The 24,351-nt window shown below is 42.1% G+C and overlaps 1 protein-coding gene across 1 annotated transcript; it reads left to right on the top strand.

The window, feature by feature from the left end:
* The first annotated feature begins 21,437 nt into the window (after positions 1-21,437).
* On the top strand, positions 21,438-22,106 carry LOC138884900 (uncharacterized). Its single transcript, XM_070165764.1, has one exon. It carries the CDS (start codon positions 21,438-21,440, stop codon positions 22,104-22,106), a length of 669 nt encoding a protein of 222 aa, XP_070021865.1.
* Positions 22,107-24,351: the final 2,245 nt, after the last annotated feature.

Here is a 24,351-nt window from a genome sequence, read left to right as displayed (position 1 = left end):
TCTCGCGAAAGCAAAGAATGTTTTCTCTGCAACACAACAACAGAAAATCTGCATTCTTCCCAAGTCCAAAAATGACCTGTTGAGCATCCAAAACACACCAGAGGCCCTCGGGACCTCAACCAAAAATACTAACCAATCCTAAAACATAATTCAAACTTGTTGCAATCTTTGGAACGCTCAAAACAACATCAAAACACCAATTTAACATTGGATTCAAGGCTAAAAACTCCAAAAGCTCTCAAATTACGCTTTCGATCAAAAATTCTATCAAATCTCGTCAGAATGACCTAAAATTTTGCAAGCACGTCACATTCAACATCGGAGTTACTCCAACTTTCAGAATTTCATTCTGAGTTCGTCTTCACACTGCTCCGACTACGATCCAAATTCTATAGCTTAAGCTCTCATTTAAGGACTAAGTGTCCCAAAACACTCCGAAACTCAAAACCAAACATCCCGGTAAATCAGAATAGCAGAAACAAACTCGGGGAAACAGTTAATACGATATCGGGGCGTAAATTCTAAAAATGACCGACCGGGTCGTTACATCCTCCTACACATAAACATTCGTTCGTCCTCGAATGAGCATAGAGACATACCTGAAGTAGTAAAAAGATGAGGGTAACGGCTACACATATCCTGCTCGGTCTCCCAGGTCGCCTTCTCGACCAGCTGACCCCGCAACTGAACCTTTACTGATGCAATATTCTTTGACCTCAGCTTTCGAACCTGCATGTCCAATATCACCACTGGCTCCTCAACATAAGATAGATCCTTGTCCAACTGGACTGAACTGAAATCCAATACATGTGATCGACCACCGTGATACCTCCGGAGCATCGAAATATGAAATGCCAGATGAACTCCTGCCAATCTGGGAGGTAAGGGAAGCTCATAAGCAACCTCCCCAACACACAGCAATATCTCAAAAGGGCCAATAAACCTCGGACTCAACTTTTATTTCTTTCCAAATCTCATAACGCCCTTCATAGGCGAAACCCGAAGCAGAACCCGCTCTCCAACCATATAGGAAACATCACGAACCTTCCGGCCCGCGTAACTCTTTTGTCTGGACTGGGCTGTACGGAGTCTATCCTGAATAACCTTAACCTTCTCCAAAGCATCCTGAACCAAGTCTGTGCTCAATAATATAGCTAACCCGGTTCAAACTAACCCACCGGGGATCTACACCGCCTACCATATAAAGCCTCATACGGTGCCATCTGAATGCTGGACCGATAGCTATAGTTGTAGGCAAACTCCGCCAATTAAAAGAACTGAACCCATGACCCTCCAAACTCAATCACACATGCACGAAGCATATCCTCAAGAATCTAAATAGTGCACTCAGACTGTCCGTCCGTCTGAGGGTGAAATGATGTGCTCAACTCCACTCGAGTACCCAACTCATGTTGCACGGCCCTCCAGAACCGTGATGTGAACTGAGTACCTCTATCTAAAATGATAGAAACTGCAATACCATGCAGGAGAACAATCTCCTGGATATAAATCTCCGCCAACCGCTCCGAAGAATAAGTAGTACACATAGGAATGAAGTGCGCGAACTTGGTCAGCCGATCCACAATCACCCAAATGGCATCGAACTTCTTCAAGTCCGTGGGAGTCCAACTACGAAGTCTATGGTGATCCTCTCCCACTTCTACTCCGGAATCTCTATCTGCTGAAGGAACCCACCCGGTCTCTGGTGCTCATACTTTACCTGCTGACAATTGAGGCACCGAGCTACAAACCAACTATATCTTTCTTCATCCACCTCCACCAATAATGTTGTCTCCAATCATGGTACATACTCGCAGCACCCAGATGAATGGAATACTGCAAACTATGGGCTTTCTCTAGAATCAACTTCCAAAGCCCGTCCACATTGGGTGCACAAATTCGACCCTGCATCCTCTATACCCCATCATCTCCAATAGTCACATCTCTTGCATCACCGTGCTGAACCTTGTCCTTGAAGACAACAAATGAGGGTCATCTAACTGACGTTCCCTGATATAATCAAATAAAGAAGACCGAGAAACCACACAGGCTAAAACCCGACTAGGCTCCGAAAGATCCAATCTCACAAACTAGATGGCTAAGGCCTAAACATCCATCGTCATGGGCCTCTTCGCTGCTGGTAAATAAGCCAAACTTCTGAAAGCTCGCCTCATGCTCTTTCGTCCACTGGAACGAAGCACCCTTTTAGGTTAGTCTGGTTATAAGGGTTGCAATCGATGAAAACTGCTCAACAAAATGACGATAATAACCTGCCAAGCCAAGAAAACTGTGGATCTTTGTAGCTGAGGATGGTCTAGGCCAACTCTGCACTGCTTCCACTTTCTTCGGATCCACCTAAATACCCTCACTCGAAACCACGTGGCCTAAGAATGCCACGGAATCCAACCAAAACTCACATTTCGAGAACTTTGCATATAACTTCTTTTCCCTCAAAGTCTGAAGCACTGTCCTCAAGTGTTGGTCATGATCTTCCCAACTTCGGGAATACACCAAAATATCATCAATAAAGACAATCACGAACGAGTCAAGATACTGCCGAAATACACTGTGTATCAAATGCATAAAGGCTGCTGGGCATTGGTTAGCCCAAATGACATAACAAGGAGCTCGTAATGACTATACCGAGTCCTGAAGGTAGTCTTTGAGATATGTGGCTCCCGAATCTTCAACTGATGGTAACCTGTACGCAAGTCAATCTTAGAAAACACTCGTGCGCCCTGAAGCTGGTCAAACAAATCATCAATATAAGGCAAAGGATAATGGTTCTTCACTGTAACTTTGTTCAACTGGCGATAATCAATACACATACGCATAGAACCATCCTTTTTTTTCACAAACAAGACATAAGCATCCCAAGGTGATACACTGGGCTGAATAAAACCCTTATCAAGTAATTCCTGTAACTGATCATTCAACTCCTTCAACTTAGGAGGGGCCATACGATACGAAGGAATATAAATGGGTTGAGTGCTCGGGAATAGATCAATGCCAAAATCAATATATCTATCGGGCGGCCTGCCCGGAAGATCAACTAGAAATACATCAGGGAAATCCCGTACTACTGGGACTGAATCAACTGTAGGGTTATCAATGCTGACATCTCTCACATAAGATAGATACGCGTCATACCCTTTCTAAACCATATGATGAGCCTTAAGCTAAGAAATAACTCTACTGGAAGTATGATCTAAGGTACCCCTCCACTCTACTCGCGGTACACCTGGCATAGCCAGCATCACGGTTTTGGCGTGACAATCAAGGATAGCATAATGGGGTGACATCCAGTCCATGCCTAAGATAACATCAAAATCTACCATGCTGAGCAATAATAAATCGGCTCTAGTCTCAAAACCATTAAGAGCAACCACACACAATCGATAAACGCGGTCCACAACAAGATAATCTCCCACGGGAATAGAAACATAAACAAGGGAACTCAAAGAATCCAGAGATACACCCAAATGCGGAGCAAAATAAGAAGACATATACGAATAGGTGGAGCCAATATCAAATAAAACCGATGTATCTCTATGACAAACCAGAACAATACCTGTGATAACAGAATCAGAGGCAACAACCTCGGTACGGGCAGGAAAGGCATAATATTTACACTGGTCTCCCCCTCTAGGGCAACCTATACCTCCCCGACCTCTACCTCTAGCTGGCTCAGCAGGTGGGGTAATAACTGGAGCTGTAACCATAGCCTGAGAACTCTACGGGGCACGCTGTGGCTAAAAAGTCTATGGAGGCGCACCCCTCCTTAGTCTAGGGCAATACCTCACCACATGGCGTATGTTACCACACTCAAAACAACCTCGCGGCTGGCGTGGCAGTGGGAACTGTGCGGTATGGGTACTCTAAGACCCCTGAACACCTGAAACACTATGCGAATCCTGAGATGAAAATTGAACTGGCTGACCCACACAACCTCTACCATACCGTACTCTTCCACCAAAGTAAGGACCAGTGGGTCTCTTCAGTCTATGAGGTCTCCTTGCTTCCCTATACTTTCTCTCCTGACCTCGTCTGTCCTCTCTCTCCTAGACCCACCTGTCCTCTTCTCGGCGAGAGGTCCTCACCACCAGCTAAACTAGGACCATAGGTTGTGTCGCCATGACACTTAGAACCTGACCAATGAGAACTCGCTACTCTAGAGTGGGGGCGACGGGAGTCTGGGTCCCTCCCCCGATCCGTAAAGTAGTTGGTACAACTTGAATCAACCCCGCTTGAACTAATGTACTAAACATGCTCAAGAACTGTGTTAGTGCTCCTAAAGTGCTGGAGTAGTAGTAGCAGTAGGCGTATCATGTGCCTTGACTCCGGTTGGAGCTGCTGGTGGTTCCACTGTGGCAGATCGCGTGGGTGATCTGTGTGCACCACAGGCGCGTCCTCCGCCTCAACCCCGGCCCCGGCCTTGGACGGCTGCAATAGGGGGCGCAGGTGTTTGGTCACCTCTGGTAGCGCGTGTCCTCACCATCGGTGAGAGAATAGAAGATAGAAGTTTAGAATTGTGATATAGAAACTCTCGCACGAAGAGAAAATCAAATGAAGTGGAATTTTTCTAATAAATAGGCTTGTGATTCATGTCTCCTATGAACCTAAAGCTCTGATACTAATTTTTCACGACCCTAGTTCTCCCTCCATGAACTATCGTGACAACAACTAATCTCTACGACTAGGTAAGCCTAACAAATGCAGAAAAGAAACATTTCCGGAAAGAAAATGATTAAAAACCGAGACAACGAAATGAAACAGTGTTTAACTTGCCGTCTGGCATATAACAGTACAAGAATCTCAACCTAACACTCCCAAAATCCGGAACCCCATGAATAACAAGCTAAAATATGCATAAAATCTCTAACTCCAGGAATGTCTATCAAAAGGAAAAGTACAGAAGGGCTATACTAGTACAGGAGATAGAAAGGGACTCCTTGGTCTGCGGACACGGCAGATATACCTCGAAATCTCTACAAAAATGCCTCGCCTCAAGGATGATAAGACTGAGTGGAAGTACCTGGATCTGCACATAAAAACACGTGCAGAAAGGGAATGAGTACACCACAGCGGTACTCAATAAGTGACAAGCCTAACCTCGGGCGGGTAGTGACGAGGAAAGTCAGGGCCCTACTGAGATTAAATAAAATATAAGGCATAACACTATAGAATGAGGCAGTAAAAACTAAGTGCAACAATAAGAAATAACATAGAATAGAAAGAACAAAAGTAACTATAACAGAGACAAAACAATCACGGAAAGGAGTATAGCTCAACACAGAGATAACATCTAGGGATCTCTCTGTATCCCGAGGATCTCTTAGTATCCTCAATATGTATGCTTGGGATCGCTTGGTATCCCAAGGATCTCTTAGTATCCTCAATATGTGTGCCGGGGATCTTTCAGAATCCCGAGGATCTCTTAGTATCCTCAATATATTTTCTAGGGATCGGTCGGTATCCTAAGGATCTCTTAGTATCCTCAATATGTGTGCCGGGGATTTCTTATTATCCCGAGGATCTCCTAGTATCCTCAATATATATGTTGGGGATCTCTCGGTATCCTAAGGATATCTTAGTATCCTCAATATGTGTGCCGGGGTTCTCTTAGTATCCCGCACTACAGTCCAAATCAATATATATATGTGCAGGGGATCTCCCGGGATACTGTCCCGTAGTCCCAAAGTAAACACGCAACAAAAACACGAAGAATACTCAATTAAATTAAATTTCACACCAAGGTAAAATATGTATTTTCTAACCTATCATGCTTTACATATTACAAGTAGAATAAATCCTTAAGCAAATAAAGCAATTAAGTTAATTAGACATAAATCCTTAAGCTAATAACAGGCTTAAATTGCAAGTAGAATAAACAGGAAGGGAAAACACAATTAAAGCTACTTAATGAAAGCAAGATTTTCAACAATTAGCACAGGTACGCACTCGTCACCTCACGTACAAGGTATTTCAAATATCAACAATACCAAATCCTAAGGGGAGTTTCCCCCACACAAGGTTAGGTAAGCCACATACCTCGAATCAGCTCAAAATCAACCCGAGACCACATTCTTTTCATGAGTACTCGACTCCAAATGACCCAAATCTATTCAATTCAATTGCATAATGTAAATATAACTTCAAGTAACTGATTCCATAAATACATTCTAAGCTAATACGCGAAATTAGGTAAAATGACCATAATGCCCTCCGGGCCCATGTCTCGGAATCGGGTAAAATTTACATTTTCAGAATTCTCATATTCTCACGAGTTTAACCATACCAAAATTATCCAAATCCAATGTCAAATCCGCAATCAAAACTCAAAGTTTAGGTCTAAGAACTTTCCCTCAATTTTCCACCATAAATTCGAAATTAAATGATGGATTTAAGTGTAGATTCATGAAAATTAGTATAAACCGAGTAGGAAATACTTACCAAATCGCCCAGGTGAAAATTTCTTCAAAAATCGCAATTTCCCGAGCTCCCAAGTCCAAAATATGAATTATGGCTTAAACCTTCAATTTTGAAATTTAAGTTCTGCCCAGACGCGTTCTTCTTCGCGAACGAGAGACAACGGTCGCGAATGCGGTGCACAAAAAAATTCCACCTGCCTGTTTTCCTCTTCGCGAACGCGAGTGTCCACTCACGAGCACGTAGCTTACTCTGGTGGACCCTTCGCGGACGCGAGGACCACGTCGCGAACGCGAAGACCAAAGGGTCCATATCTTCGCGAACGCGGGACATCATCGCCGATGCGAAGCACGATTCAGTTGTTTCACCCAGATTCTCTATGCGAACGCGAGACCCTTTCGTGAATGCAAAGAACGTTTTCTCTGCAACACAACAACAGAAAATCTACAATCTTCCCAAGTCCAAAAATGATCCGTTGAGCATCCGAAACACACCCGAGGCCCCCGGGACCTCAACCAAAAATACCAACCAATCCTAAATCATCATTCAAACTTGTTCCAATCTTCGGAACGCTCAAAACAACATCAAAACACCAATTTAACATCGGATTCAAGCCTAAAAACTCCAAAAACTCTCAAATTACGCTTTCGATAAAAAATTCTATCAAACCTCGTCTGAATGACCTGAAATTTTGCAAGCACGTCACATTCAACATTACAGAGCTACTCTAACTTCCGAAATTCCATTTCGAGGCCGTCTTTATATTGCTCCAACTACGATCCAAATTCTAAAGCTTAAGCTCTCATTTAGGGACTAAGTGTCCCAAAACACTCCGAAACTCAAAACCAAACATCCCTGTGAATCAGAACAGCAGAAACAAACTCGAGAAAAGCAGTTAATAGGGTATCAGGGCGTAAATTCTAAAAATGACCGACCAGGTCATGACATCCTCCCACACTTAAACATTCGTTCGTCCTCGAACGAGCATAGAGACATACCTAAAGTAGTAAAAAGATGAGGGTAACGGCTACACATATCCTGCTCGGTCTCCTAGGTCAGCTCCTCGACCAGCTGACCCCACAATTGAACCTTTACAGATGCAATGTTCTTTGACCTCAGCTTTCGAACCTGCATGTCCAATATCGCCACTGGATCCTCAACATAAGATAGATCCTTGTCCAACTGGACTGAACTGAAATCCAATGCGTGTGATGGACCACCGTGATACCTCCGCAACATCGAAACATGAAATTCCAGATGAACTCCTGCCAAGCTGGGAGGTAAGGCAAGCTCATAACAACCTCCCCAACACGCCGCAATATCTCAAAAGGGCCAATAAGCCTCGGACTCAACTTCCCTTTCTTCCCAAATCTCATAACGCCCTTCATAGGCGAAACCCGAAGCAGAACCCGCTCTCCAACCATATAGGAAACATCACGAACCTTCCGGCCCGCGTAACTCTTTTGTCTGGACTGGGCTGTACGGAGTCTATCCTGAATCACCTTAACCTTCTCCAAAGCATCCTGAACCAAGTCTGTGCCCAATAATCTAGCCTCAACCGACTCAAACTAACCCACTGGGGATCTACACCGCCTACCATATAAAGCCTCATACTGTGCCATCTGAATGCTGGACTGATAGTTGTTGTTGTAGGCAAACTCCGCCAATTGAAAGAACTGATCCCAAGACCCTTCAAACTCAATCACACATGCACAGAGCATATCCTCAAGAATCTGAATAGTGCACTTGGACTGTTCGTCCGTCTGAGGGTGAAATGATGTACTCAACTCCACTCGAGTACCCAACTCATGCTGCACGGCCCTCTAGAACCGTGATGTGAACTGAGTACCTCTATCTGAAATGATAGAAACTGGAATACCATGCAGGCGAACAATCTCCTGGATATAAATCTTTGCCAACTGCTCTGAAGAATAAGTAGGACACATAGGAATAAAGTGCGCAGACTTGGTCAGCCGATCCATAATCACCCAAATGGCATCGAACTTCTTTAAGTCCGTGGGAGTCCAACTACGAAGTCCATGGTGATCCTCTCCCACTTTCACTCCAGAATCTCTATCTACTGAAGGAACCCACCCAGTCTTTGGTACTCATACTTTACCTACTGACAATTGAGGCACCGAGCTACAAATCCAACTATATCTTTCTTCATCCGCCTCCACCAATAGTGTTGCCTCCAATCATGGTACATCTTCGTGGCACCTAGATGAACGGAATACCGCGAAATATAGGCCTTCTCTAGAATCAACTTCCGAAGCCCATCCACATTGGGTACACAAATCCGACCCTGCACCCTCAATACCCCATCATCTCCAATAGTCACACCTCTGGCATCACCGTGCTGAACCTTGTCCTTGAGGACAACAAATGGGGGTCATCCAACTGACGTTCCCTGATACAATCAAATAAAGAAGACCGAGAAACCACACAGGCTAGAGTCCGACTAGGCTCCGAAAGATCCAATCTCACAAACTGGATGGCTAAGGCTTGAACATCCATCGCCATGGGCCTCTCCGCTGCTGGTAAATAGGCCAAACTTCCCAAACTCTCTGCCCGATGACTCAAAGCATCGACACCTCAGTGGCCTTACCCGGGTGATACAAAATAGTGATATCATAGTCCTTCAGCAACTCTAACCACCTCCTTTGATGCAAATTAAAATCCTTCTACTTGAACAGATGTTGCAAACTCCGGTGGTTAGTATAAATCTCACAAGGCACACCGTACAAATAATGACACCAGATCTTTAAGGCTTGAGCAATAGCAGCTAACTCAAGATCATGGACTGGGTAATTCTTCTCATGTACATTGAACTGTCTGGACGCGTAGGCAATCACCCTACCATCCTACATCAAAACCGCTCCAAGACTAATCCTCGAGGTATCACAATAGATAGTACAAGACCCCGAACCTGTAGGCAATATCAAAACTAGGGCTATAGTCAAAGCTGTCTTGAGCTTCTGAAAGCTCGCCTCACGCTCTTCCGTCCATTGGAACGAAGCACCATTCTGGGTCAGTCCGGTCATAAGGGTTGTAATTGATGAAAACCCCTCAACAAAATGACGGTAATAACCCGCCAAGCCAAGAAAACTGTCGATCTCTGTAGCTGAGGATGGTCTAGGACAACTCTGCACTGCTTCCACTTTCTTCAGATCCACCTAAATACCCCCACTCGAAACCACGTGGCCCAAGAATGCCACAGAATCCAACCAAAACTCATATTTTGAGAACTTTGCATATAACTTCTTTTCCCTCAAAGTTTTTTAAGCACAGTCCTCAGGTGCTGCTCATGATCTTCCCAATTTCGGGAATACACCAGAATATTATCAATAAAGACAATGACGAACGAGTCAAGATACAGTCGGAACACACTGTGCATCAAATGCATAAAGGTTGTTGGGCATTGGTTAGCCTAAATGACATAACAAGGAACTCATAATGACCATACCGAGTCCTGAAGGCAGTCTTCGAGATATATGGCTCCTGAATCTTCAACTGATGGTAACCTAAATGCAAGTCAATCTTAGAAAACACTCATGCGCCCTGAAGCTGGTCAAATAGATCATCAATACGAGGCAAAGGATAACAGTTCTTCACTGTAACTTTATTCAACTGGCGATAATCAATACACATTTGCATAGAACCATCCTTTTTCTTCACAAACAAGACATGAGCATCCCAAGGTGATACAGTGTGCCGAATAAAACCCTTATCAAGCAATTCCTGTAACTAATCCTTCAACTCCTTCAAATCAGGAGGGGCCATACGATACGGAGGAATAGAAATGGGTTGAGAGTCCGGCAACAGATCAATGCCAAAATCAATATATCTATTGGGCGGCCTGTCCGAAAGATCAACTAGAAACACATTAGGGGAATCCCGTACTACTGGGACTGAATCAACTGTAGGGTTATCAATACTAACATCTCTCATATAAGCTAGATACGCGTCACATCCTATCTCAACCATACGCTGAGCCTTAAGGAAAGAAATAACTCTATTGGAAGTATGATCTAAGGTACCCCTCCACTCTACTCGCGGTACACCTGGCGTAGCCAGCATCACGGTTTTGGAGTGAAAATCAAGGATATCATAATGGGCGACATCTAATCCATGCCCAAGATAACATCAAAATCTACCATGCTGAGCAATAATAAATCAGCTCTGGTCTCAAAACCACTAAGAGCAACCACACACGATCGATAAACGCTGTCCACAATAAGAGAATCTCCCATAGGAGTAGAAACATAAACATGAGAACTCAAAGAATCCAGAGATACACCCAAATGCGGAGCAAAATAAAAAGACACATACGAATAGGTGGAGCCTAGATCGAATAAAACCGATGTATCTCTATGACAAACCAGGACAATACCTATGATGACAGAATCAGAGGCAACGGCCTCGGTACGGGCAAGAAGGGCATAATATTTAGCCTGGTCTCCCCTTCTAGGGCGACCTATACCTCCCGACCTCTACCTCTAGCTGGCTGAGTAGCTAGGGTAACAATTGGAGCTGTAACCATATCCTGAGAACTCTGCAGGGCATGCTGTGGCTGAGAAGTTTGTGGAGGCGCACCCCTCCTTAGTCTAGGGCAATACCTCACCACATAGCGTATGTCACCATACTCAAAACAACCTCGCGACTGACATGGCAATGGGAACTGTGCGGTACGGGTACTCTAAGACCCCTAAACACCTAAAACACTGTGCAAATCCTGAGATGCAAACTGAGCTAGCTGACCCACAAAACCTCTACCATGCCGTACTCTTTCTCCAAAATAAGGACCAGTAGGTCTCTCCAGTCTACGAGGGCTCCTCACTTCCCTATACTCTCTCTCCTGACCTCGTATGTCCTCTCTCTCCTAGACCTACCTGTTCTCTACTCGGCGAGAGGTCCTCACCACCAGCTGAATTAGGACCACATGTTGTGTCGCCATGACACTTGGAACTTGACCAATGAGAACTCGCTGCTCTGGAGTGGGGGCGGCGGGAGTCTGGGTCCCTCCCCCGATCTGTGAAGTAGTTGGTACAACCTGAATTAACTCCGCCTGAACTAATGTACCAAACATGCTCAGGAACTGTGCTAATGTCTCCTAAAGTGCTGGAGTAGTAGTAGCAGTAGGTGCATCAGGTGCTTGGACTCCGGCTGGAGCTGCTGGTGGCTCCTCTGTGGCAGACCGCGTGGGTGCTCTGGCTGCACTACGGGCGCGTTCTCGGCCTCTACCCTGGCCCCGAACCCGGCTTCTTATGGCTGTAGTAGGGGGCGCGGGTGTCTAGTCACTTCTGGTAGCGCGTGTCTTCACCATCAGTGAGAGAATAGAAGACAAAAGTTTAGAATTGTGATATGGAAAATCTCGCACGAAGAGAAAATCTAATGAAGTGGAATTTTGCTAACAGTTACATAGCCTTTTGTAGATAAGTGTAGACGTCTCCGTACCGATCCGCGAGACTCTAATAAGTCAGCTTGTGATTCATGACTCCTATGAACCTAGAGCTCTGATAATAATTTGTCACGACCCCAATTCGCCCTCCGTGAACTATCGTGATGTCACCTAATCTCTACGACTAGGTAAGCCTAACAAATGCGGAAAAGAAACATTTACGGAAAGAAAATGATTAAAAACCAAGACAACAAAATGAAACAGTGTTTAAGTTGCCGCCTGGCATATAACAGTACAAGAATCTCAACCTAACACTCTCAAAATCCAGAACCCCATGAATTACAAGCTAAAAGATGCATAAAAAGCTCTAACTCCAGGAATGTCTATCAAAAGGAAAAGTACAAAAGGGCTATACTAGTACAGGAGATAGAAAAGGACTCCTCGGTCTGCGGATGCGGAAGATATACCTCGAAGTCTCTACAAAAGCGCCTCGCCTCAGGGATGATAAGACTGAGTGGAAGTACCTGGATCTGCACATGAAAAACATGCGTAGAAAGAGCATGAGTACACCACAATGGACTCAGTAGGTGCCAAGCCTAACCTCAGTCGGGTAGTGACGAGGAAAGTCAGGGCTCTACTGAGATTAAATAAAATATAAGGTATAACACTATAGAATGAGTTAGTAAAAATTAAGTGCAACAGTAAGAAATAACATATAATAGAAAGAACAAAAATAACTATAATAGAGACAAAATGTTCACGAAAAGGAGTACAGCTCAACATAGAGATAACATCTGGGGATCTCTCATTATCCCGAAGATCTCTTAGTATCCTCAATATGTATGCTAGGGATCGCTTGGTATCCCAAGGATCTCTTAGTATTCTCAATATGTGTGCCGAGGATCTCTCAGTATCTCAAGGATTTCTTAGTATCCTCAATATGTGGGCCAGGGATCTCTTAGTATCCCGATGATCTCTTAGTGTCCTCAATATATATGTTGGGGATCTATCGGCATCCAACGGATCTCTTAGTTCCTCAATATGTGTGCCGGGGATATCTTAGTATCCCGCACTACAGTCCAAATCAATATATATGTGCAGGGATCTATCGGGATACCGTCCGGTAGTCCCAAAGTAAACACGCAACAACAACACGAAGAATACTCAATTAAATTAAATATCACACCAAGGTAAAACATATATTTTCTAACCTAGCATGCTTCACATAGTACAAATAATGCAATTTGAGCAAATAAAGCAATTAAGTCAATTAGACATGATTCCCTAAGCTAACAGCAAGCTTAAATTGTAAGTTGAATAAACAAGAAGGGAAAACACAATTAAAGCTACTTAATGAAAGCACGATTTTCAACAATTAGCACAAGTACACACTCGTCACCTCCCGTACAAGGCATTTCAAATATTAACTATGAGCACGTGATTTTTTCCCTATACGAAATACTCCTATAAAATCCAAGAAAATAGATTTTTCTTAATTATTTGCCATTTTTAGGAATTTTTGTAGATTTTTATTAATTGTTTGCATTTTTCCTGCATGTTTAATTTTTTATTTAAATCATGAAAAATACCAAAAAATATTGCACATTGCATTTAGGATTTATTTTTACATTTTTAGAATTAATCAGTAATTATTTGCTTTATAAAAAATTAAAAATAACAAAAATAGCTCATTTTTACATTTATTGTCTTTTAATTTTAGTTTATTGATTTTCCTCTTTTAATTTATAATTGAGTGATGTTTATAATTTCTATAATTAGTTAATTAGTTTAATTTCACATTTTTAGATAATGTGGGATTTTTAATTATTAGGTTTTTAATTTAAAAAAAAAGAAGAAAAAAGAATTTAGAAAATAATAAAAGAAAATTGAAGAAGAATCTTTCTTTTTCGGAATTTGGCCAGCCTCGTGCACCCCAAAATCTCCCCCCCTATACAAGTTAATTCCCCCCAGCCCATTGTCTCATCACCCCAGCCTAGAACCGGATCCAAACCCAACAAATAAACCGACCCGCCTGTCGCCCTAATATATAAACCACGTGATAAAATTTTCCCCAAAATCATGAACACTAGAGGATATTAAAAAACAGTGCCCTACTATTCCTTCATCTTCCTCAGCCTTCAAACTCACCTCAACTCGCCTAAGTTTCGCCCGAGTTCACCCAAATAGTCCCCATCCCCTCCACGTCACCTCTATTTCCCAACGGATTTGTCAGAAATTACGAATATTCTCTCCTAAATCGTACGATATCGGGTACGAAAGGATAATTGTTGGATGAATGGGAGCCGTGAATAGATGTGAATCAATCCACGCCCTCCATTTGTCCCAAAATTGTTCAAAAACCTGAAGATTTTCGGAGTTTTTAGCATAATTTTTGAGGTTTTTCAAAAGCTTAGTCGAAATTTCTAGGTTTTTTTAGTAGTCATTTTTTCTTCAAGCCCTTCTTCTTTAGTTTTTTTTTAGAAAAAACATACGAAAAAATGTTATGAGTTCATCTTTGGTTCGAGTTCATTTCATTTTTGAAGAGAAAAAAACAAAAACAAAAAAGAGTGACCGAAAACAGATATTCTTTTTAGCTTGGTTTCTTTCTCTTGATTTTTGGTTCTAAAAAGGAAGTTTTGGATTAAATTTCAAGTTAAAGTCTGTGGCTGGGATTCTGAACTTTGGCACTGTGGATTTCTATCCGAATTTTTTGTTGCGATTTAGATTTGGCTGGCTGGTTTGTTGAGTTATCTTTGCTGACGCTGAATTTCTTCTCATGTTCCAGCATTTCGTTTGTTATTTTTCAGTTGCTTTACTCTCATAGGTATGTTCATACGTCTCTGTTACTTTTGATTTGAAACCATGAATGAAAGTCTTATTTGTTTAAGCTTAGATTCTATCCAAGCTCCTAGACTAAGCATATAATTATTATATTAGTTCGAACTTCCCTCTCTACTAAGCTCTGAAAGTATTAGTATGTTAAGAGAGATGCTCGAGTTGTCAAACATTAATGGATAATTTGATGGTTAATGTCGATAATCACTTAGTTTCCAAGATTACATGGTTTATGCTTGAAATGACATTAATGGGGTAAAATGATCTGACTGTTACTCGCCTAAGGAAATTTTGTTGGTCATTACATTTATTTCATGAAAGTTGCTTGAAAGGAAGCATATGTGTAGATCTATACTGAGTTAAAATGGTCACAATCTCTTATGTGTCTACATGTGCAATTGTGTTTATGGCTGCTAGTTCTTTTGACGATTTCATATGCTGGTTTACTGCTTAATCGACAGTTAATTTGCTATAATTTAGCTAGTTTGGATCACAGATTGATAGAACATCCATTGATTAGTATAGTTAAGTGTGCATTTCTCTTCTCTATTAGACCAAATCGGGCAGAAATTATTCTGAAATGGTATTTCACCTTATCGCCATGTCAAAAGCTAGACTTTTTCTATCAAGTATTGTTGAGGCTTATGAAAATCTCATGTTAAAGTGTATGCTTGGATAACTTCTCTCATGCAGCTAATCTCATATTCAATTCCATGAATTAAATCTACATTCTTGGACATGTTCTTGCCTTATCATTTGTGCAACATTGTTATACTTTAGCAATATGTGTTTTTTGCTTCTCGTTTATGGGTGCTGAGCATGTGAGCTTCATTGACTCAATTTGTTCATTTGTTCTGCTGGAAACATGTATTTCTTTTTTATGAATTTCATTTGAATCCTTTGGATTTAAGTGAGTGACCCATGTGAGATGTAGCAGTAGATTGCTCTGTCGTTGCTCCTTGGTTATTGTTTCATTCTTTTGCTTCATGGGGAGTAGTTGAGGCCCAAAAATCCTTCAATTTTGGAATGGCCTATATGTTCAGTCCATAGATTCCATGCCATGTTCTAATAAAAAAATAATTTCGATGGTTGTAATTGTGTTTAGGACTATGACTTCACTTGGGATAGGAGTCTGCCTATTGGGTTCGAAAATTTGATCGAGCTTGAGGCCCAATAATGTTATTCAATAATGTAGAGTTCATTTGGACTCACTGCTGCTCACAAGCAAGCTTCTAATTTGGGCCTGTTATTTTGGGCCCATTCGCACCTCTCATGTAATTCATTGGATTCCATAAAGACCAAATAAAGCCCTTTTAACAATAAGTTATACTAATATTGCTATTGACTATTGAGTAGTGTAGTAATGTAATCATTTATTCATTGATCTTCTTCCTATATATATATAACATACAATATATACTACAAGAAAATATACAATGAAATATATATACATAACATTCTATACTAGTATACTATATATATATATATATATATATATATATATATATATATATATATATATAGGAAGAAGATCAATGGATATATATATACCTAGCAAAGTAGTTGTACACAATCGTAGTTTGTTTTAAGCGCATATTTAAAATTATTACAACTACGGGTACGGCTCCCGTGGCGTGGTAGTTTTAAATTAGTTTAAAATAAGAGTACCTTTAGTTTGCCTCTATAATATATAAACTTTTTTTTTTTAACTTGAGGTATGCCCATGCTTTAAATCTATAACATATGGCTCTCACAAATTTAGATTAAATAATTTGGGGTGTGCCAAATACAAATAAAATCCTTTCTATTTATGGCCCTCATATAAATACAAAAAAAATTATTAGATCAAAAAGGTCTTGAACTTTCGTAGTTTGCTTTAGGCGCGTTAATTAAATAATGGTCATAGTTACGGGTACGGTTCCCGTGACGTAGTTGTGACGCCTAATTACTAAAATCCGGGGGGATACATTTATGTGACCCGACCATAATTTATTCTGTAAAAATTAAACATGTTGCAGGTCGTGGATACGGTTCCCGTGACATAATTCGCAATATGTAACAATAATTAAATAAAAGCAGTTATAAAGTAAAAATGCATAATAGTTTAAAACATGTAATAAATCGGATAATAGGCTAATTTTAATAGTTTAAGTGATCGTGCTAGAACCATGGATCCCGGGATTGCCTAATACCTTCTCCCGAGTTAACAGAATTCCTTATCTAGAATTTCTGGCTTGTAGACTTTAAAAAATAAAAGTCGAATTTCCTCGATTTGGGATTTTAAAATAAATCGATGACTTGGGACACCAAATAAACTATTCCAAGTGGCGACTCTGATAAATTAAATCATCCTATATTGAATAATGTGACTATAATTGGAAAAACTCCCTTATATTACCCTCGAGTGTGTAAAAAGGAGGTGTGACAGCTCTGACGACTCTGCTGGGGATTCATAACCCAGAATCTCTGGTTCAGGGTTCAAGAATTCAAGCTTAGAATAACTGTTATACTTGGCTTTATTCATTATCTGATTTTTACATGTTTGAGCCTAATGTGCTAAATGCCGCTTTTTACCGCTTTGATATTATTTGAATTGTATATAAACTGTTACGAAACCGTTCTCTTCTCATCTTCAGGGATGTGCACGCTGGCGTGAATCCTCTTTCTATTAGTGTCATACCTTAAATAAGAAAGAGGCTCGAACAAGTTACAAAACTGGATGGCCTTTTGGTTCCCGGTACGTAGCCCCCTCTCGGCTCGTGTTGTCCGCTCGGGTACACAAGTTTAGAACAATATACCCAGGTTTTTAAACTTAGAATAACTCAGCCTCATGCCGGATAAGAACATTTGTTTGCATCATGTGCATTTGACTTTGGGGACTCAACACAGGGGTTGGGTCCGTCTAGGACAAGTGGACCCCAGAATCAAAAGACCATCCTGATGCATATTTTACGAGCTACTTGTACAATTATTTACTTCGGTTTGCATGCTGACCGATTGCTAGAATAGGGAAGGAATTGGGAAAAATAAAATTGAGGTATGAGAGAGTTGATTACCCGCCTTTGAAAAAAAAACCTAGTGTCAAAATATGCTGAAATTCTGCCGAAATTTTGAAAAAAAAAAAAGAAAAAGAATTTGGTTTCAAAAGTTTCATATCTTCTCTATTTTATCATGTCAAAACTGACCGAACTATGCAAGTTTGATTCTCACCGGATGTGGGATACGTAGGCAACTCTCTCACCGGGTCCAACTCCATTTTTGCAAAAAAAAAAAATAACCCAAAAATGAAATGTTTTTATTTTGTCTTAAATAAATTAGGTAATGTCGGTCTTGTCTAAGTAGCCCAAATGTCCCCAAAAGGACGTCGGAAGGCTGTTTTTGCAAGAATAACCACCTACTGCCCTTCTTAAAATTTTTGTCTACCTAGCAAGCACAGCCCTAAAATCTTCCTTTTCAAAGTGCCGAAGGGCCGTATTTGCAAAAGTAGCCATGTTATTTAAATGTTTACAAAATTGACCTCTTTTGTAAAACTCGCTTTATTTTAAACCAATCACCTTAATTTAAATGTGCAGAATGAACACAAGTCAAAACTTGCCAATGACGGTCATGACCAAGATTCCTTTGGAACTGTATATGTGGTGGGAAGATCTGGGTGAATCAGGATAAGATGTGGTCAAACTTTACTTGGGGGGTCTCACCGGGTTATTGAAGATCAGTCCTAAAGGAGACATAATAAAGGCACTGGTTACGTTTTGGGATCCAGCTCACAACGTGTTTCATTTCTCGGATTTTGAACTCACACCCACTTTGGAAGAGATAGCTGGGTATATTGGAAGCACTGAAGCTCTGAGACACAAGTATTTGGTCGCTCCAAGAGTTGTCACTCCACACAAGTGTCTAGATCTACTAAAGATAAGCAGGGGGTCCAATACCCGGATTTGGCAGCTGGTTTTTCTACTCCACAGTTCATATACCAGCGATACAGACACATAAGGGGTTTCAACAATCCAGAAAGCAGAATTTGCAGCAAAGGGAATCAACTAAAATGGGAAGAACACAGGTGCTTCGCTTTCATGGTGGTATTTTTGGGTCTTCTAGTGTTTCCCAGGAAAGATGGGAATATCGATGTACAGATAGCTGGGGTCGTCAACACTTTGCTTACTTAGGCCAAAAGCACCCTCGCACCCATGATAGTGTTTGAAATCTTCTAAGCCCTCACAGCCTGTAAGGCCGAAGGAGACTTTTTTGAAGGGTGCAACTTGTTGCTACAAATGTGGATGATTGAGCATCTATGTCATCGTCCTCAGTATATGAACTATGGGTCGACAGGGAATAGCTGCATAGGGGAGTTTTATACAAGGGTCGATGGGTTTAACATGCCAGAAGGGGTTGTAGAATGTATATCTTGCCTCGGCTCCATCACTGCAAATCAACTAGAGTGGACGTTGGGTTGGCTTCCTGTTGATGAAATCATATACATGCCAGCTACCAGTCCTCACTTCCTCCTGATGGGTCTCAAAAGCATCCAGCCTTATGCCTCATACCGGGTTTTGAGACAGCTAGGAAGATGTCAAATAGTGCCCAAGGATGAAGACCTTAGCCTTCATGTGGTCGAGATCCGTTCTGATGGCCAATTTCATGAAACAGTGGTTCGTCAAATTTGGAGTGAGCGCCAATATCTAACAGCAAATACCCGAGTGCATGATCTATCCAGAAGTGAAGTCTCACCCGGCTACCTCGCCTGGTACAAAAGGAAAATTGAGTTTGGAAGGCTAGCTAAAAGACCTCACCTCCAAGAGTTTGTCGAAGCATCACAAGAACAGTGGGAGTGGTTGACAAAAGAAAATGAATATCGGGCCACCATAAGCAGGTTAGAAGGACAGACCAGAGACCTCAAGTTCGATAGTGATGTGGAAACTGCTGCAGATGAGGGCGAGAAGAAAACATTAGCCCAATAAAATGAAATCCTCCGGGCCCAGATCCAAATGATGAAGATAGCTGCCAAGAATCCGGAAAGAAGCCGAGCAGATGAAAAACTCATTAATGGCCTTAGGAATAAAATATGTGAGTACGGGAATGATCTAGAAAAATCTGAAGGCAGTTGGCAAGAGCTAGAGCACAGTTGGCAAAGAACGCCGAGGGGCAGGCAGATTTTGTTCGACAACTAAAAAGGAAATATGATGGAAAAGTCACAAATTTAAAGAAAAAGCTAACCACCCTCGAGAATGAGATGGCCAAGCATGTCAAGAGCTTCAAAGCCGAGAGAGAACATCGCTACGCTTTGATGGCACAGCTAGAGGGAGACCTACAACATTTGCAAGAATAGAATCATATTGCCACTCAGGTCTTGGAGGCTAGATCTCTGCAGATTGGGTGGTTGTTGCAAGAAAAGGGCATCATCAGGGGAAGGTTTAGAAGAATTGCCGACTACATAGTGATGAAATGCAACGAGTGCGAGGACATGACCAGGTCCATGTTCTTCGCCTCAGTAATGATCTCTGTCCACTAGATAATGGACGATCTTTATCGCCTCCAGAATGACATGGCACGTAGGTTCGTGGCAAGACCAGTTGGTGTTCCTAGGACAAGATTGGAGGCACTGATGTACTCCTGAGTGTGTTTTCTTTTTCAAGTCTATATTTTCATTCCCTAAAGTCTGTTTTGAGTCTGTTGTAGTTTTCAATTCTCAAGTATGTAGGATCGAGTTTTTATAATAGAGAAAATTAAAGGTTTTGTTTTAATGAAAATTTGAAAAGAAAAAAAAACCAAAAATGTTTTATTTTGCATTTATTTCTTGAACTACGTGATGATCTGATTCACGTGGCGACGTGATGCATAGGCAATCCTTATCGGATCCGGTCATGATTTTGTAAATAACTCAAATAAAAGAGAAAATGTTATAAAGAGAAAGCCAAAGCCGAAAAGAAAAGAGAGAAAACAAGTAAAAGAGAATAAGAACAAGAGAGAAAATAAGAGCGTAAAAAGAGCAAGAGAGAAAATTGGGGAGATAAACAAAAGCCGGGATGAAACACGCAACTGTTGAAAAACATATAGAAAACACACTTAACTGTATAAGTGCATCACACCTCCAACGTGCGATTACCTATGTGTTAATTGTCTCACACTAACCGGTTTGTTGTGTTGGCTATCAAATAGGTTCTATATTATGGTGTTTGGTTTTGTGGTAATCTGGCTTCACATCCGTACTTTACAAGATAAAAAGGAAGTGTAGAATGTTGTCGAAAAGTCATCTGCCAACAGTTCCTATCTTGGAGGATAGCCCGATCTCAGTCATCCCAACTTCCGAGTCAGCAACTGCCGAGGAAAACAGAATTCTGCGTCTCAGCATGATGGAAATGTGGGACGCCTGATCCAATGGCAGAGAGCCACTGAGTGCGATACCTGGATTCCCTGAGTTACTTCCTAGGGCAAGTGGGACTTCCAACGTCCCAATAAGTTATCCGAACACCCCACTTGGATATCCTACAATATCATCCCACTTTGCTGGAACACCTTCTGAGATTCGCCCCCAGGTGTTGATTTCAGGCACGACCTCCAACATATTCACTGCGCCACCTTGTTCGGCCACGGCACAACCCACTTTGCCCAGGCCTAGTTTTGATCCATCATCTTTCACCTTCCAAGTACCATCCTTCCCACCGGAACCTGCCCAGTTCACTACCAATGCTTACCCTCAGCCACCCAGGTATGAGTTTACCGGGGACAGGGGAAAACCACAAAGAACCCTGAACAAGAGGAGATTACCCGAAAAATGAGTAGCATGGAGCAGAGTCTAAAAAATATGCAGGGCTTGAGTGGGCAAAAGAGCGTATCCTATGTTGATCTGTGTATGTTACCGCACGTGCATTTACCCCTGGGTTTCAAAACCCCAAAGTTTGAAAAGCATGGCAGGCATAGGGATCCCATAGCCCACCTTAAGTGGTACTGCAATCAACTGAGAGGAGCAGGTGGAAAAAAGGAGCTTCTCATGGTTTATTTTAGAGAAAGCTTGGTCGGCATTGCTTCTGAATGGTACATGGATCAGGATATATCTCGTTGGCATATTTGGGATGATCTGGCTCGGGATTTTGTTAGGCAATTTCAGTATAACATCGACATAGCTCCTGATAGGAATTCGTTGTCGAATCTCAAGAAGAAGTCCGTGGAAAGCTTCCGAGAGTATGCTGTCAAATGGAATGAACAAGCACCCAGAGTCAAGCCTCCAATGGATGAAACAGAGATGGTTAGTGTTTTTCTTCAAGCCCAAGAGGCTAATTATTTTCAGAATATGATGTCCGCGATTGGGAAACCATTTGTCGAGGCCATCAAAATTGGTGAAATGGTCGAGAATGGTCTAAAAATAGGGCGCATATTGAGTCAATATGCTATAAGGGCTACCTCCCAAGCAATTCAAGGCAGGTCTGGAGGTGTAGCGAATTGAAAGAAGGAGGAAGAAGTGGCAATGGCAACTTCAAGTGTAAGAAAACCCCATCTACCCAGACCTTACTTCCCTGCAAGAACCCCACAACATTACTATCCCCATCAGGATGTGGCCTATGCTATGGTTCCTCAGCCATACGCAGTGATGAATGCCCAGCCCTATGTTAGGCCACAACAATAGTTCAACTAAAACCGAGCTGGATTTCCCAGAAATCAACCTCCTCGCCAAGCTCAGTATAATCCCCAACCTCCACAAAATAACTCCCCCTACAATGCCTGTGCCCCGAAACCACCCAGGATGGCAAACTTCATGCCCATTGGTGAGTCATATTCTATCCTTTTCCATAAACTTGTCCAGATGGATCTGTTGTATCCCGTACCCCAAACCAGGCAGAACCCAAAGTCGCCCTCCTACAAAGCCGGTACTCGATGTGCTTACTATTCGGGAGCGGAAGGGCATGATACAGATGACTGTTGGACCCGGAAAAGGGCTGTTGAAAAATCTCATAGAATAAAAGAGGATGGTGCTAAAGGACGAAGACATTGCTAATGTGACCAACAATCCATTACCAGCTCATAATAACAGACCGGTTATTGGAATGATTTGCGAATATAAGGAGTTTGATCTTGCTTTGAAAGCCATAATTGCAATCGCTGATGTTGGAAAGAAGCCAAAGGCTATCGCAAAAGAAGACAAGGGGGAGAAAAAGAGTAAACTCACCCCTCAAAATACAGAAAAGAAAGTGGAAACCAAAACTGGGGCAGCGCCCTCAAATGATGCCATTCTTTATGTTCCCCGAGGTCACAAGAAAGAACAAATGTCATTGAGCCCTCTAAGAAGGTTTGAGCTGAACAAGGGATGTATGTGACTAAAGGGACCTATGTGGTACAGGGGCTAGTAATTTCACCAAGTTTGAATGAGCCCGTGGTTATTGGCCGCGCACTGCAGAGGCCTATGACAGATCCTACTACCGTCCCATGGAATTATAACAAGGCGGTAGTGACCTACAAAGGAAAAGAAGTCTTGGGAGAAGCAAATGAAATTAACCTGGCTAAGAAATACCTCAATATGGAGAAAGTGAATAATGCCACGAAGAACCTTTCCCACTCAAGAAGCCAGTTAGTGCCGAAGAAGTAGAAGAGTTCTTTAGGAAAATGAAAACTGTGGACTATGAGATAGTTGACCAACTCCGAAAGTCTCCTGCTCAGGTCTCTTTGTTGTCTCTGTTAATGAAATCAATCGAGCATCAGAAGGTGTTGATAAAAACCCTTAATGAAGCCTATGTCCCAATTGAAACTACTGTTGAGCAACTAGAAAGGATGGCAGAAAGATTATTTGCAATCAATCAGATCTCCTTCAGCAATAATGATTCGCCCCCGAAAGGGGCCGCCCACAACAAAGCCCTCCATATGACAGTTAAATGTGAGGGATACTATGTGAAAAGGGTCATGCTAGATGGTGGATCCGGGGTGGATATCTGCCCCCTCTCAACTTTGCAAAGAATGGAGATTGGGACTAAGAGGATCAGGCCTAACAACGTTTGTGTTTATGCCTTTGATGGTATCAAAAGAGACACTATAGGTGAGATCGATCTGATCTTGACTATTGGTCCTATGGATTTCGAGGTGACCTTTCAGGTCCTACACATGGATACTTCTTACAATTTCCTCTTAGGAAGACCTTGGATTCATGCAGCAGGGGCTGTACCTTCCACTCTCCACCAGATGGTGAAATTTGAATATGAAGTCAGGAGATTGCAGTCCACGGAGAGGACGAGCAGTCGATTTACCAGGACCCATCAATCCCGTGTCTCGAAGCTAGGGAAGGAAGTGAACATATAGTTTATCAAGATTTCGAGGAAGTGGTCGCAGACCAATGTGAAGAAGGAAGCCCTTGTCCTTAACCCTTTCTCTCAAATGCGTCAATTGTGGTTGCCAAGGAAATGATCAGGCATGGTTATAAACCCGGGAAGGGGCTCGGGACATCATTGCAAGGAATCACGAAACCTATCACTCTGGCTACTAGCGAGAAGTTCTTTGGTATGGGTTTCCAAGCCACACTAACTGATGAAACATGGACAAATAAGCGAAAGAACAACGACTGGATCTTGCCTCAGCCGATCCCGCATCTGTTCGAAACCTTCGTCAGGCCCAAGTACAATGAAGAAGAAGAAGATCAGGCCGTCATGGCCGAAGAAATTGAAGAGATTCGTGGGGCTATGAGGCAGATGTTGTATGAAACCCAC

The sequence above is a fragment of the Nicotiana sylvestris genome, chromosome 2, assembly GCF_000393655.2.
Source record: "Nicotiana sylvestris chromosome 2, ASM39365v2, whole genome shotgun sequence".
NCBI lineage: Eukaryota > Viridiplantae > Streptophyta > Magnoliopsida > Solanales > Solanaceae > Nicotiana > Nicotiana sylvestris.
This window is presented reverse-complemented; position numbering and strand designations above follow the sequence as displayed.